The sequence below is a fragment of the Strongylocentrotus purpuratus genome, unplaced genomic scaffold (assembly GCF_000002235.5).
Source record: "Strongylocentrotus purpuratus isolate Spur 01 unplaced genomic scaffold, Spur_5.0 spur5_scaffold_4, whole genome shotgun sequence".
Lineage (NCBI taxonomy): Eukaryota > Metazoa > Echinodermata > Echinoidea > Camarodonta > Strongylocentrotidae > Strongylocentrotus > Strongylocentrotus purpuratus.
The window spans coordinates 9,811,878-9,827,331 of NW_022145610.1; the positions used below are offsets into that span (position 1 = coordinate 9,811,878).

Genomic DNA, 15,454 nt, shown 5'->3' on the forward strand with positions numbered 1-15,454 from the left:
TAACATGAAAGAGTATCAATATTTATTAACAGGTATACATTGTATGAAATAACTGTCATTTATGTCCATAACTTATGAAAATGAAACACAAGCAAAAAGGGTCTAACTGTAAATATATAGGAAAGCCTCCAAATAGAAGGACATTTGAAAAGTTTATATACCATCTTTTTTCTTCTGTTTTTTTAATAATCAAAAAGTCCAAATAATATCTTTTTTTAATTGTCTTTTTTGTTTTAATGTTGGTTATAAAATATTCCTATTTTGACACGCCTCATTTTGACGGTGGCATTGAACTCTAATTTGAGGTCAATTGAATCGGCATGAGATTTAATTTTGTCACATTTAAATATCCATTTACTCACCAAAAAGAATACTTGCATATATATAAAACAAAATTGAAGTCACTCAGCCAAACAGCTGTGATGCTACTATTTTGTGATTAAATATTTTTGTATTGCATACTAGGTTGTCAACTGAACAATCCAGATAAAAAATTCCTGGAAGATATAAAATCCTATTGGTCGATATGATTGGAAAATAGGAAAATCAAACAGCAAGATGAAAAGAAAATGTGATTTCAGCAGCTATTTTTTACAAGATATAAATTTAGTAACACACAGAAGAATGCTACCTAGTGAAGTAAAAAATACAGTCTAAAGTATATTTAGTAGGTTCTTGGTTTAATTGACATAGTCATCAAAATTTGATGAGTCAAATAAAAACGATGAGCTTGATTTCAAAAAGTAAGAAAATTTGTAATTTTAAGTGCATGATATACACTTTATTCTACTTTTGAATATATTATCAGAGTAAACATAATTTCTACATAATACTTCCGTTGTCATATTCGTTATATGCATGACAAAATCAAATAATTGGGCTTTAGTACACATGAACACATTGGAAATTTTTAATCAGTTTTACAATGGGTATGATGCTAACAGATTTAAGTAACAACATCAACAAAAAGTGATAAAAAACATGCAAATATATAATTATTAAGAAAATATATGACCATTACTCAAACCACATGTATATGATTTCTTTTCTACCCATATTTTTTCTTCTTAAAAAAGATATACAGGCAGGCCGTCATACATAATCTTCACTGTAAAGGTGATTGATTTAAATGGGAATACTTAAAAATTAGTTTGTTTGTTCTAATTAAATTTCAACATAATTTATATATGTCTAAATTGTCACATACTTGCAATATATTGTAATATTTCATACTTGGATTATGACTTAAACAGGGGCAATGCAAACTCTGCATTTTTTTAATTGAAATGATATAAACGAACTTTCTAAACTTTCATGAAAGACAAACATCTACAAACTGCTTCTCAAGATTTTCTATTACTGTCTTATCATGTCATCGGCAGATGCTTGCATTAACAATATGATACTTATGTCTACCAAAGCATGTTAAGTTTTAATTATCTATATGCTTTGCTCAGTTAATGTGACACAATATACAGTGCTGTGTAATAAATAGATATGATTTCTGTGTATTTTTACAAGTTGCTGATATTTACAACACAACATTAGATTCAACCACATCTGTTTTCTTCCAATAAATTCCAAATACCTTTCTCAACTGACAAGGATCTAATACTTTAAACGGTTTATATGAAACTTATCACAGGTAGCAGTCATTCATAGAGCCAAATCTAAGGGTATAACTGATTTATTTTGTGAGTTAGGGAGGGTGTTTACGAATAATTGGGCTACAGTAATCTACAAAACGCTGAATGCCCCCTAAAATGGTAGGATACCTCCATTTGGTTCTAGTATATAGTTACCATTTTCATACTTCATGAATCTTCAAACATTCATAGTAAGTTTACTTTCTTGAAAGTTTAAATGCATGTACTTTGATCGGAATAAAACAAAGAAAAATGTTTAAATAAAGATAAATGATTCCACTGGAATTTCTTGTTTGCTACAATATCTTGACACAATAATAATTCAAAATGACAATAACAGTGTGAAAATCACATATTCATCATTGCTATCATGCAGAAAATAACAACATCACAAACAATACAAGTACAACTTAATAATATTATACATTACAATGTTAAAAAATAATCATGAAGGGTTAATTTGAACAAAAAACATTCAAAGAATTTTGGTCATGTTATTCTCAAAAAGAGCTCTTTCCATTTGCATGTCCAACATCGAATTTGCACATTTCCATGTACAGGAGCACGCTACCTTTTAATCTAATTTCTTGTTTTAAATATTTCTTAAATAATATTTCTATGCAAAATTATTTCATTTGCCAGTAGTTTAAGAACTATATTCGCATACCTAGAAATTTTTCTCATCCATTTTCAAACAAATGTTTTGTATTTATCAAAATGAAAACTGGATAACTTTGGCAAACAAAATATGTTTAACTTCTTTAATAAATATCAGCTGTCAGAGGAACATTTTAGCATCTAGAAAAATACCACTATTGCACGAATATTAAGCACCTACTTTGCACAAGAATCTAATTAAAAAGTGAAATAATATTTTGTTGAAAATTCTGCTAAAACTTTAGATAACATCTTCACATCGCATTCCTTGTTTATTTCCAGCTTTATGTTCTATTCTACTTCAGTTTTATACATCATGTAGAACAATACACTGGTTGATTGGTTAAACACAGAATGGGATTAAAATACCATTGCCATTTTGAGGAGGGGGAGGGGGGGGAGGGTCTCCTATCGTAGAAAAAATGCTGGGCCTTGAGATCTAGCAATGCAATCCAATGTCTCCTATGCATTACCACTTCTTCATGACACTAGGCATGTGAAAGAAAAAGATAGAAATAATTGAATAAACATGTCATGTGTACATTAAAATTACATACTTCATTTCAAATATCGATGGTAATCATTTGCATCATCAGTAAACGTTGTTTAAAATGAAGAAAAAAATAACAATATCTAATTTAGCGTGAATACATACAGCTTTCTAAAAAAACAGTGATTCGAAGTGATTGTAAGAGCGTAGATTCTTCACAAAGATACTAAAACAAAAATTGAAATAAATTGTTTTTGACAGACACTATGTGTATCTTGTCTTTGATGTGTTTAAAGGTCCACTCCAAAAATAATATGCTTTGAATAGATGCAGAAAAACTAGAGAAACAGAGCAACATCAAAATTGAGTAAAATTGGATAACTAATAAGGAAGTTATGAAGTTTTTAAGAAGTATGAAACACTATGGAACTTAGATGCTGCTTGTGATATCAGCTTGCATGGTGATATAGATATACAGTAGGCTTGCGGTTGCACCATGACATGTGAGAGAGGGAGGATTGAGGAGTCCTGAAAAAGACTCTCTGTAATCTTTCCCTCAAAAAAGATTACCGAGAGTCCTTTTCAGGACTCCTCAATCCTCCCTCTCTCACATGGTGCATCCGCAAGCCTACTGTATAACTATGGAACTTAGAAAATCACTACACAAATTGCCAATTTGGTTATGAGTTTGTGACGTCATTGCCTCACTACTGGTATTTATAAATGGCTTTATATATCTTTTGTCCCATTAATTCACCTTTTTTAATCCCCAAAACTTAATTTCCCCATGCCTTTACCCAGGTTATATGATTTTTATCATATTGCATGCATGACGTTTCACAAAATCTTTTATGAACTTTGAAGAATTTATACTTTTTTATGAATATTGTATATTCACAATCAGTTGATGAAACCTCACATTTTCATTATCTAACTGAAAAAAATTACTCTACATTTAATAATTCTTCCACACAAAAATATATTACTAACAATATATTAACTTGGATGCTGGTGTGAGGAAATAAGATTTTTAGGGGGAAAATTGGAAATTATATTATCAATATAAAAGAAAACAATTTGCAGATAGTGAGGCAATGGCGTCACAGACTTACAAGTGAGTTGCCCATTTATCTTGTGATTTTCAAAGTCTTTCATGTCATCAAAATTCACAACTTTCTTATTAGTTATCCGATTTTGCTCAAACTTTTCTGATTGGTTTGTCTGATTTTTCCTGCTTCTATTAAAAGTAAGTTGTTTTTTGGAGTAGACTTGCCCTTTAAACAAAGATCAAAACAATCTTTCAGTCAATGATTGAATGAAATAAAACACAATTCACAAACAAAGACCAAAGTTCGATCAGATGAAGGATATACAGAACAAATACGCTGTAAAAGAAGGTACAAACTGTGCTGAGCAATGCATACCTATGACAGAAATGAAAGTTTGGCCGAAAGATGCAAAGTGTCCCCTATTTCCGTCTCTGAAGGCTCCTGATACGAAAAGCAGTGCAAAAAAAAAGAGAGGAAGAGAGAAAGAGAAGGAGAGAATGTGAGTAATTGACAGGCAACATGCCTTGCCCCAGGTCAGGCATGTGAGTGAACAGTTTTGAAAAATATGGTGTATGAGTGGTGAAAACAGAGAAAGAAAAGCTCAACAAATTCAGAACAATCATAATTTTGTATTCCAGAACTGTAGCAAAGCCTGAGAAATTACAGATGTTGTAGATATTAAAAGGAGTAGATTCTGATTGAGAGTGAAAATGCAGAAAATAAGGAACTAGATCGTTTACTGTTTATCACCAACAAAATTAAACTTCTTGGAACTAGAGATTTAACAAGCTGCTGTTGCATTTATGCAATTAAATAAGCTTGTTCAGACTCTCTTTATACTCGTTAAGCTTATCATGAAACATGGGACATAACAGTTTGAAGGGCCCAGTCGAGAATTAAAGTTTGGACAGTCACAGAAAAATAGAAGGGGAATTCAACATGCATCCCTGCATCTATCAAAAACTGTGCAACATGTGTGACACAAGTAATACAAAAGCGATTTCCTCAATACAAGCAAGTGATGTGTAGTATTAAAGCCAAGTGTTTAAACATATTGCATGGAAAGTTACAAATATGTAATTTCTCTAAAATTTGATTTTACTAATGGCTGTAACAGCTACCCTCTAAAGATATCGTAGGTGAAAAGTCTGTGTCCTCATAAAATTTGAACATTCTTATAAATAATCCCCAAGGTCAGGTCTCAAATCCAGAAGGAAATAGATTGTTGGTGTAGACACCACAAATGGGTGTTTTTAATGGTTTAAAAAAAAAAAAAAAAAAAAATCTTTGGTCAGTACTCTGAGTCTGTTGGTTCCAAAACCATGAGGCATTCCATGCCAATGTCACATTTTGGCACCACCCCCCCCCCCCGACATATGGGGTCATTAGACTTTAATGATATTTTTGCATACAATTCAAGATTTATTTTACCCCCTAAACCACCATCCCCCACCAAAAAAAAAAAATTACCCTCATTATTCAATATCCCAGAGGGCTATGACCTCTACTTTAAGAACCATTGAAACACACGGTAGCCATCAGATACATTGTGATACCATCAGGGGAAGAAGATCAACTTGTAAAGACACTGGAGAGACTTACTTTAGAAGATCAATTGGCAGAGGAAAGATGATTGTTGAGTTCTTCTCGGCTGAGATGGTGTTGAGGGTCTGAAGGTATCTAAGCTGGAGAGCGGTAGGGGATTCTGAGATGGTATCAGCAGCTTCCTTCAGGGCTCGCGAGGCATTCTGTTCTCCCTCTGCTGCTATTACCTAAGAACGTATGTGGAGATTCAAAGTAGAAATTTCTCTCATGAAAACTTAAATATGATACAATGTCATATAAAAGGAAACTTTAAAGCCCGTCTGCACTACTTGTATCCACTTGTGCCCTCTATATAGCAAACAATGCCTAAGCGGTGACCATTGGTCCCCCATGATCCCCTTTTTCTTATGTTAAGTGAGGGCTGATTTGATTAGATAACCACCTGTCAGTGACCATGCGGGGAGGTCTAAATCCCTCCTGGCCAAACTAGTGCAGTGGGGATTTAAAACTTACAATATGATACATTGTTATATGAAAAGGAAAATTTAAAACATCAACAAATGATTAACTACATCAAGCTTAGCTCTTTTAATATCTACCAAAACAACCCTTCTTTTTGGTACTTGATACAAAAGATTGTTTGATCTGAATAGCTAATGACCCAATATTTATTCTACTTGCCTAGAGTATTTTGCCAATTTATTGGGACAATGACGTGATTTATGGAAGATTTTTGGAAGGTCTACAGAAGAGTTATACTAGATACATACTAGATACATATACATGAAGCCTGTATACATTCATAATCCCTGTTAATTGTGTACAATTATTGAGTGGACTTGAAAACGATATGCTTCTGATCCTCTAATCTAAGAGCTGTTGAAAAAAAGGACCCTTGATAGAAATGATGGCATTACTGTGAGCCTAGCAAAAGACTTTTAGACCCCGTTCTCATTCACTTCGTTGGAGCGGTCTAACTAAGACCCGTTTCTCAGGAGCAGTTCTTAGGTGAGTGAGAACGGTCAAAGTGGTCCAGGAAGTGGACTTCTGGACCGCTCCAGAAGACCACCTTGGGAGGTGGTCTTGAGGAACGGGTCTTATTAAGAGCGGTTTGGACCGCTCTAACGTGCAATGTGAACGGAAGCGTACTTTGACCGGAAGTGAGCTAGTGACGTTCCGTGCGAAACATGTAGTACGGTACGGTTTGTATTCCGCACGCGAAAAAATTGACCGGCTGACCTGAGCTGCCATAGCAACAAGACCACTTTGACTCGTGGAGCGGTTTGAGCCATAAAAAAACTGCTCGGAGTGTGAACGCTCGCAAACCGTTCCTCAAGACCCGTCCCTCTGGAGCGGTCTAACTAAGACCACTTTCAAAGTGAGTGAGAACGGGGTCTTAGTCTGAATGTCCTTGCTAAAACCGTGTTGATACACCATTTTCTCTGGCGACATCTACTCCATGCTCTGATTCATAAACAAAATATATGCAGATAGCATTCATGTGCGAGTGTATTCTAGGTTAGGGAAAGGCTTTGGGTTCGGTATAATTTTGGTTTAAGATTTAAAGCTTGGAATGCAGTTTAAAAGTAAAGACCAGTTATGGTCATGCGATTGCATTGTGAAAGAAACATTGTCGAATCGATCAGAAAAGGTTGATCATCTAGCATTTAAGTATTAGTGTGTACTGCAAGGTTCTGGAATCATCAAAACGATAAGAAATTTGGCCCAGTCTTGGTAAAGTTACAAGCACTGTACACAGAAAGATGTATATAGGATGTTTATGGGACTACGCAACACATGTGCAATATCTATCCGGTCTGGATAGATATAATAATTTACCAAATATATATCTATTAGTAGGCAGTTTCTCGTCAAAATTTGTATCATCTTGTATTAGTCAAAAAATATTCTTTCACATGATTGGTAATGAGAGCTTCCATTTCATTTTTTGAGAGGGGTGCATTTCCAAAACTGGCCTTTACCTTTAAGAATGACCGTGGAAAAATTGTGGCCAGAGGATGATAAACCTACCTTTGCTCTTGCTTCCCTGGCAGCTTCAGCCTCTGCAGCCATAGCTCTCTGTAACTGAACAGGTAGACGAACATCTTTACTGTAATGAAAAGAAATGTAAAATAGATATATTATAATAGACACATAAATGCATCCCTGAGCAATGGAGAGAATGAGATGGCCAAGTCACTATATTGTATCTGTCTGAAGCTGAACAGGTACATATTGCTGTAATAAACAAAAATGTTTAAAAGATATTACTATAAGCACTATGAGGCTGTTCATCCTAAGTACTATAGGGCTGATGATCCTAAGCACCATATGCGAAGAAATAACTAAACCACGCTTGAAATGGTTTGGCCAAGTTGTACGCATGCCGCATCATTGCCAACTATACCAAGCATGCCAGAATGACTTTGATGCACGAAGACCTCGGGGACGCCCTCCAACGAGATGGAAGGACCAAGTTTGGTGAGATGTGGGATTACCCACACAAGACGCAGAGCAACAAGCCCAGGACAGATCAGAATGGAGCATGATTTCTCGTAGCAGAGCAAGCTAGGTACACAACGTCCTACGCATCTAAGTCAAGTCACAATAAGCAAATAAGAATATCCCTGCTGCAATGGAGAGAATGGGATGGATAGCGATGTCCAAGTCTCAGTAATGTAGCACTCTGAAGATGAACCGGCAACATACATCTTTGCAGTATTGAAATAAATAGGAATTATGAACAAGTTACATTTGTATAGGAACATCCCTGCTGCAACGGAGAGAATTAGATTGATAGTGATGCCTTAGACTCTGTTTTTGTATCACTCTCTACATTATACGTGAACAGGGAGACATGAACTATTTGCTGTAATGGAAAGAAATGTTTATGGGATATTATCACAAGCACATCAAAGCTAGCATCCCTGTTGCAATGGAGGGAATGACATGGATACAGATAGCCATATCTCTTAAGCAATAACTTATTTTGAACAGGGATGGATCCAGTAATTTTCAAAGAGGGGGAGACGGGGGTACACATGATCATGTAATAAGACAAATAAAAGAAGACATTCTTAATTTTCAGAAATGTGTTATCTCTTCAAATTATTTGTTAAGCAAACAAAGGTCCGAAGAATACCATTTGAATCCTATTTTTTCTGGAAAGGGAGAGGACAGACTACATGGCCATCCACTTCACCACACCTCTTTGAATAGAAATAAGGAACAGCTCAAGAGCAATAATAACAAAATATGTCTGAAACGTTGATGATATAGAGAGAGTGTTGGCGAGGGTGTGGATGTCATTTTGGTTGAAGCCCAGGAGCAAATAGCAGAAAATAGCAGAGGGTACGCAAACATGCATCGTGTCTGCACTTCTTAATGGCTCCTTGATATATCATAATGAAACCATGGCAAGGTTTACACCTGCATTCTCCGTTTCACCTTCGTGCAAAATTGGATAAACTCAGATGATATCGCTTGTAATGGCCTGTTTGTCAAACTAAGTCTTAGGTAGCTTAGCAAAATGTAGAATAGTTTAATAATGATGTCCGTTATATATTCTTTTAAATTCTTTTGTGATATATATATCAGAATATTTGTTTAGCTAATATTAAGCCTCATCAAGATGGTATATGCTCTTACCAGCTCCTTATACTAATGATATGGATCCACCTTTGTAAGATAACATTATGATTTTCAACAATTATGTAGTTTACGTTACGGAAGCGTCTTTTTGAGCCAAAAAACTTCATGAATCTACTGTATAGAGAGTGATCATTTGCATGTATCATCTGCTGAGAGTCAAAAGGACCTTAACTCATATCATATCACACAGAGGTAAAGCCCTTCTGGCTCTAGGTTGACATTGGTAACAGATGGCCCCAATTCTGTAATCTAGTCATAAAGTCTATGTAACGTATCAGAATCTTCACACACACAAAAGGACATTGACTCACAAAAAAGGACATCGACCCACAGTATCATCATTGTCTTTGCTTCATGCACTTGGAGTGCGGGCAGGGCGCCCTCAGAGCATGGACCATCTACAGTAAGCTGTGACGCGCTGTCTGACACATGCACTGGGAGGGACCTAGCTGGCAGAGGCTAACGATCGACGTGGCTCGATCTTCCTTTTGCTAGATAATGGGAAGTAGTTGTGTAATGACTCAAATCGATGATGATGATGATGATGCTGATGATGATGATGAACATGGATATGTATTATGCTATCAAACTTTGTATAAGGAAATCTGGGGGAGGGGGTAGATAGGAGGAAATTTGTGTGGCATTGATGGTTTTAGCCACAAGGCTGAATTATCAAAGACAATGAAATAAAAATACAACATGAAAAGGAGTTATGACAGAATTCTGAAAAGAGGCAGTGTTGAATTTACGGCACATGACATAAATATGTACAGGACTTTGTTTTTTTTAAAGAAAAAGAAAATTAGCATTAATTTGGACAAGGATTAAGGATAGGTTTTCAAGAAGATGGCATTTGTACCGTCAGAAATCGTAATACTCTTGTTCCCTGTCAAAGTCACAAGCTGGAATTTCTACTATATGTTTCAATGATTTAGTTTTTTCTAATGAAACGACAAAGAAACAACGTGGAAAAGTTCAAAACCAATCACTGATTACAATCAGACAATGTACAAACTGAAATATGCTGTGTAGATGTATTCAAAGAACGATAAAAATATCACAAATGATTTTCTGCTCAAAATATTCATTGCCTGGCCGTGCCTCTGTTTGCACTTTTCAGCCAGACAAACAAGTTCTATCACATGTGTCCTTCAGATTTCCATTAAATTATATTCAAAAACAGCCTGTCCCGTTTTCTCCTCCCTATTATTCCAAAAGCTAAACTCAAATTCTCACAGAGCATAAAACTTCAGTCTGGGTAAATAGCGTTAGTTTCATTTACATTTATCCCCATGGAAACTACCATCATGGTCTATGAAAGATGCTTTTAGCATATTTGTACATCTATTTACCCATTAACGCCAGTCCATGTAATGGCCACCCAAAATAGGCTTTCTATAGATAATAGATTCTCCACCTGCCGTTTAATGCATGCTAATGACCACTGCATATACTTTTTTTTCACAGAGGTTAAGACATGATTGGTAATCTGTTTGCCACAGTATTGTTACTTTACTAGTTTCCTTTCTTCTCCCTTAGTTGTTGTTCCCATCAATTATCATACACTGAGGGTAAATGTTAATGCAATAAAAAGTGTTTGTTCAAATAATACACATTTTTTGCATACTCCAGTAAGCTCGTGTTATAAAAAACTGATTTCCTACATTTCCATAATGTAATGCATCCTTTAATAGTGTCAAGACTCATCATTTTCAGAGGGTATATATTAATTCATCGAAGAGCAATTGCTTAGAAATAATGAAAGCCTTTTGAAATTGAAAAATAGTGAAACCTTTTGAATATGCCTGACATTAAATTTAGCTACACTTTCATTCAGATATGTTATAAAAAGAACTTTTGATTAACAGACATCACTAACTATTTCACCTTTTACTTTCTGGACGCATCTTTTCATGCCATTGGATTTCGCTATTAAGCTACCTAAATAACCGGCCTCCCTTCTGCAATTACTAAGCAATAAAATACATAAGGCTGTTAGAAGTCTATGAGGCAATTTGGCTTTATGCATATTATTTCCTACAGGGTTCGTTTAATCGAGGAGGATTTTAACCCAGAGATTACTTTCAGGCTAATCATACATTCTATAACAGCCATCATCGATTTTGTTTCATCGTTACATTGTCCACTTTGTGTTTTATCATTACATTGTCCACTTTAGGAGTTGCACATGGCCAACACTGTCTATCTGACATCAAGAAACAAAATGGCTGCTTCAATACTTACATTTCAACACGTTCGACTTTGATACCCCAAGGATCTGTCGCCTCATCCAAACTTGACTGTAATGATAAGAAAAAGACATGTGTTTATACATCTAGATACTACACAATCACTTTTTGTTTTCATACTGTTTTGTTTTTATCAGCTCTGGAAAAGGTGAAGCACAATTTTAGACAGCCATCTACAGAAGTTGCAATTTTGTATCTTCTCAGTATGCTATCTATTTATACAGCACATTTTTAAGACTGCTATCGGTTCCTCAGAGATAAAACATTTGATAAGTTACAGACGAATTAGAACCATGTCCCATTGGCACTATGTAGCATTTCTGTGTCCCATTATTATGATCATAGTGGTAGGTTACATTCCATAATTGACATATAGGAAAAAAATGACACAGTAGTGACTGAATGATTGTACCCCAATGATGCTCTTTCTGTGACAACTGCTCAATGGTCAGATGACATTGATCTATTTGCTAATTGACTGACCCTTATCTTAAACCTTATCTGACACCCAATCATCACCCATGCCCTAACCCTCTTGGATGTCAGGAGAGAAAATCTTCTATTTGGAGCAATAGGGCATTAACTCTGTATCAAAATATGGTAGTTTACACCTTTCTCACTCCAAAGCAGCGATAGTCAATGGAAGGATTATGTCGCTAGAACAAGTAGCAGATCCATGACGAAAGATCTTCTATTTGGAGGAAGAAGGGCATTATAACTCTGTATCAAAGTTTATGAGTTAACGCCCTTTTGTCTCAAAACCAGCGATATAGTCATTGGATGGAATATGTTGCAAGAAAAGGTACTGTACCGTATCATGTTATTACATTACCAGTCCTTTTCTTCCTGATAATAATCCAATCAAATGTCTCTATTAACGTAGGCACCACTTTATTGTTTTGAAAATTTTTATTTTTATGTGATAAATGTAAAGCCATTGTAATTACAAAATAATGTAATGAAAGTAATGATGTATATTGGTAATTGTTGAAATTATCATAATTTTATCCTGATACATGTCATACTGTGAATTCTTATTCTGTTCTTTACTCTTTGTTTTCCAGGATGTAGCCTGTGGGGGTGACATGCTTTCGAGTAATAGCAATTTAAATTTCTTTTGTCACCCTGACCAGCAGATTGTATCCTTCTCTCTCTCCTCTCCCCTTTCCTAAAACTATTGGCACGTATTATGAAATTTCTATGTATTATCTGATTGTTATACCCATTGTATGATTTCTGATACGTCAAATAAATAATAATAGTAATAATAATCAGATCCGTGACCAGACGGACATACCTGCATATAATGGCTGATACCCTCCCGGTCTGAGAGGATCTCTGATAGGTTCTTGGTTCCGAGCACGTTCCGCAGGGTGGTCTGGGCCAGGAGGCGGGTCGAGGCATTGGCGTCCTCCACATTGGCGATGCTGATGGTGGCGTTCTGGACTCGGTAGTAGACGACCGCGTCCACAGACACCGTCACGCTGTCTTTGGTGAGAATCTATAAAAAAGAGGAGAAGAAAATTGAATCATTACACACTAAAACGAAAATGTTTTCCCAAGTTTTGAACACAATGTCAACACATATATTCCAAAATAAAAAAAATGTTCTACAGTGAAAAGTTCGAAAGTCATGTTCTAATTTCTTTTAGTAAAAAGTGAAAGTGCCTAATTGTGCATAATCCATTTTAAGCTGAAAATACTGGAAAAGTTTAGGCAATATGTATTGTATTTAGTATTTATTTTCCATTTCTGGATATTTTATTTCTTCGCTGGTGTAACATATACAGATTAACATTTATTAATGAATTTACAAAAATTCTAGACATTAACAGTAAATAAACAAGGCAAAACATATGATTGAGCACAATTAACAGATGGTCTAAAGTTGTGTAATAGACCCAAATTCAGGACAATAGTTAACACAGTACTTAATGTCTTTATTTGGATAGTGAATTTTGAGCATTTTAGTGATGGTATTGAAAGACTATTTCCACTCTTGGCAATGAAGACATTTTTTGCAAAATTTGTTTTATTTATATAGGTGAAATCAACCAAATGCCACATCTATTTCACTTTTTTTTTTTAAAGTATGCCTTTGCCATGGTACTGGTAGAAATTTTGCATGTATTCTATGCAACATACTTTGCTTTGAAAGGTATAAGTTAACATCAGCATTAGATCATGTTTCAAGTTTATTTATTTCACTTTATCAAAGGTAACATAATTGAACATAATGAATAATGGTAATTATTATAACTAAACATACAATATAGAAAAACATAATGTACATGGTAATAGTTATAACAGAGAATACAATCATATAAATCAATCAATAAAGTGGGGGATCTACTAAAAAGCAAAGCTTGTATTATGTAGGTCCCGGCTCATAGGTTAATATATGAATTAGGGTATCTGAATTAACATATTTACTAAAGCATATGATTACACGAGGGTTATCTTTAAGTGACACATTTTACTAAACATATCGTAAACAATTAGAAAAAAAGAAGATTTCTGTCAGAAGGTACCGAGGAGAAATCTTCTGAACTAACCCAGAAGGGTGTTATCTCTATGTGGAGTGCTAGCAGTTAACCCCCTTCTGGCTCTCAGCTGACAAAATGGCATGACCCTCAAGGACTGCTTGTGCTTGTTGCAGTTACTCTACAATGACATGACTTTAACGCCCTTCTGGCTCCAAACAGACACTGTAGCGGTTCTAGCTTGAAGTAATTACATCACGAATTAAAAAAACACCTTTTGTGTTCTGGCTGCATAATTACATACCAATGCATTTCCCTAAGCACCCTTTATTAAACATAACTGTGAAAATATGACTATAATTTTTTTTTTTTTTAGGTCTTACTTCGCTATTCAGAGCCAGAAGGGCATTTACTCTGTATTATATAGTATAACCATAAATAATAATGCCATTCTTGCTCCAAACAGATAAATTATTCATTTTTTCAAAGTGCATGTTTACAACAAGAGATGTAAATTTTGTTACATGTACATAACTGTAATGCACATGGATTATGAAGCTGCATAACAAGGGCTTGATGCATGTACCATCCAGCCTCCAGACATTCATAGCACAGCTAGATGCCTTGTTTTCCCATTATGTGATCACGCTTTTACCCCGTCTCTGTAATTTATGCCGGCCTGTCAATATGTCCGTCTCATTGTAAGTTTGTAAAGTGTGGGTGTATGTGCGTCTCTCTCTCTCTCTCTCTCCACGGTTTTGATTACATATACAGACTGCAAGGCATTTTGCTGCAATGTCCTTCTTATAGTGACTGCGATGACCATCTAAAAATGATGACACTAAAGACAACTTAAGTCAAGCCTATTTAATGTATTTTGGACCTTGTGCCCCCATGACAGGCCAAAGTGGCCTCCCCCCCCCCCCCCCCCCCCCCCATCCCCACCCCCTTTTACTCGCTATCTCTGCTGAATTGTTTCTGTCTGTCTGGGGTCACTGTCTCAATCTCTCTCTCTCTCTCTCTCTCTCTCTCTCTTCCCCATCTCTGTCAATCTTACTCTATCTCTATACTCTTTGCTATGTCTCTTTGTTTACCCCCCCCCTCTCTCTCTCTCCCCCTCCCTCACACACACACACACACACACACACACACACACACATACACTTCCTCACTGTCTATCTCAATCTGACTTTTTGCTCACTTTTTATTTCTGGCACCCCTCCTCTCTTGCCATCCACCCCCATCATCCATCTCTCCCTCCCTCACTCCCTTCCTCCATACTATCCTCTCTATATCCCTCTATCTGTCCCCCCCCCCCCTTCTCCCTTTCTCTCTATCCAAATAGACTTAAAGCCAAGTCAACAAGTTCAAATCCGGCCCTCTTTCCTGCATATTTGACAGTGCACGGCACTTATGCTATAGAGGGGATTGCTTTGGTATAAGCTCAAATAAATTGCCTCCTCTCTCCTGCATTGAATTACTGTTTATCAAGTCCTAAGCAAGCTCAGATTCAGATAAAGAGAGGAAGTTGAGCATTGCAAGGAAAGGGCAGGGGCAGGGGCAGATCCAGGATATGGCCACACACAAAAAGGGGGGGGGGACAAAATGTTGAAAAAGTTGGTTGAAAGTTTAGTTATGCCACATTGGTTTAAAAGGGGGATAATGGGGCAGTTGGTCTTCTTTC

At 35.9% G+C, this 15,454-nt stretch overlaps 1 protein-coding gene across 1 annotated transcript in view; it reads right to left on the bottom strand.

The window, feature by feature from the left end:
* The window catches only part of LOC582981 (band 7 protein AGAP004871), a 36,888-nt gene continuing 21,434 nt past the window's right edge, over nt 1-15,454 (bottom strand). The window contains exons 5-10 of the mRNA XM_782909.5: nt 12,585-12,788; nt 11,283-11,338; nt 7,419-7,497; nt 5,445-5,614; nt 4,218-4,283; nt 1-2,791 (exon numbers count right to left, since the gene is read on the bottom strand). Coding sequence (XP_788002.3) covers nt 4,262-4,283; nt 5,445-5,614; nt 7,419-7,497; nt 11,283-11,338; nt 12,585-12,788 — 531 coding nt within the window. The 3' untranslated portion in view covers nt 1-2,791; nt 4,218-4,261. The remainder of the gene's footprint in view (nt 2,792-4,217; nt 4,284-5,444; nt 5,615-7,418; nt 7,498-11,282; nt 11,339-12,584; nt 12,789-15,454) is intronic.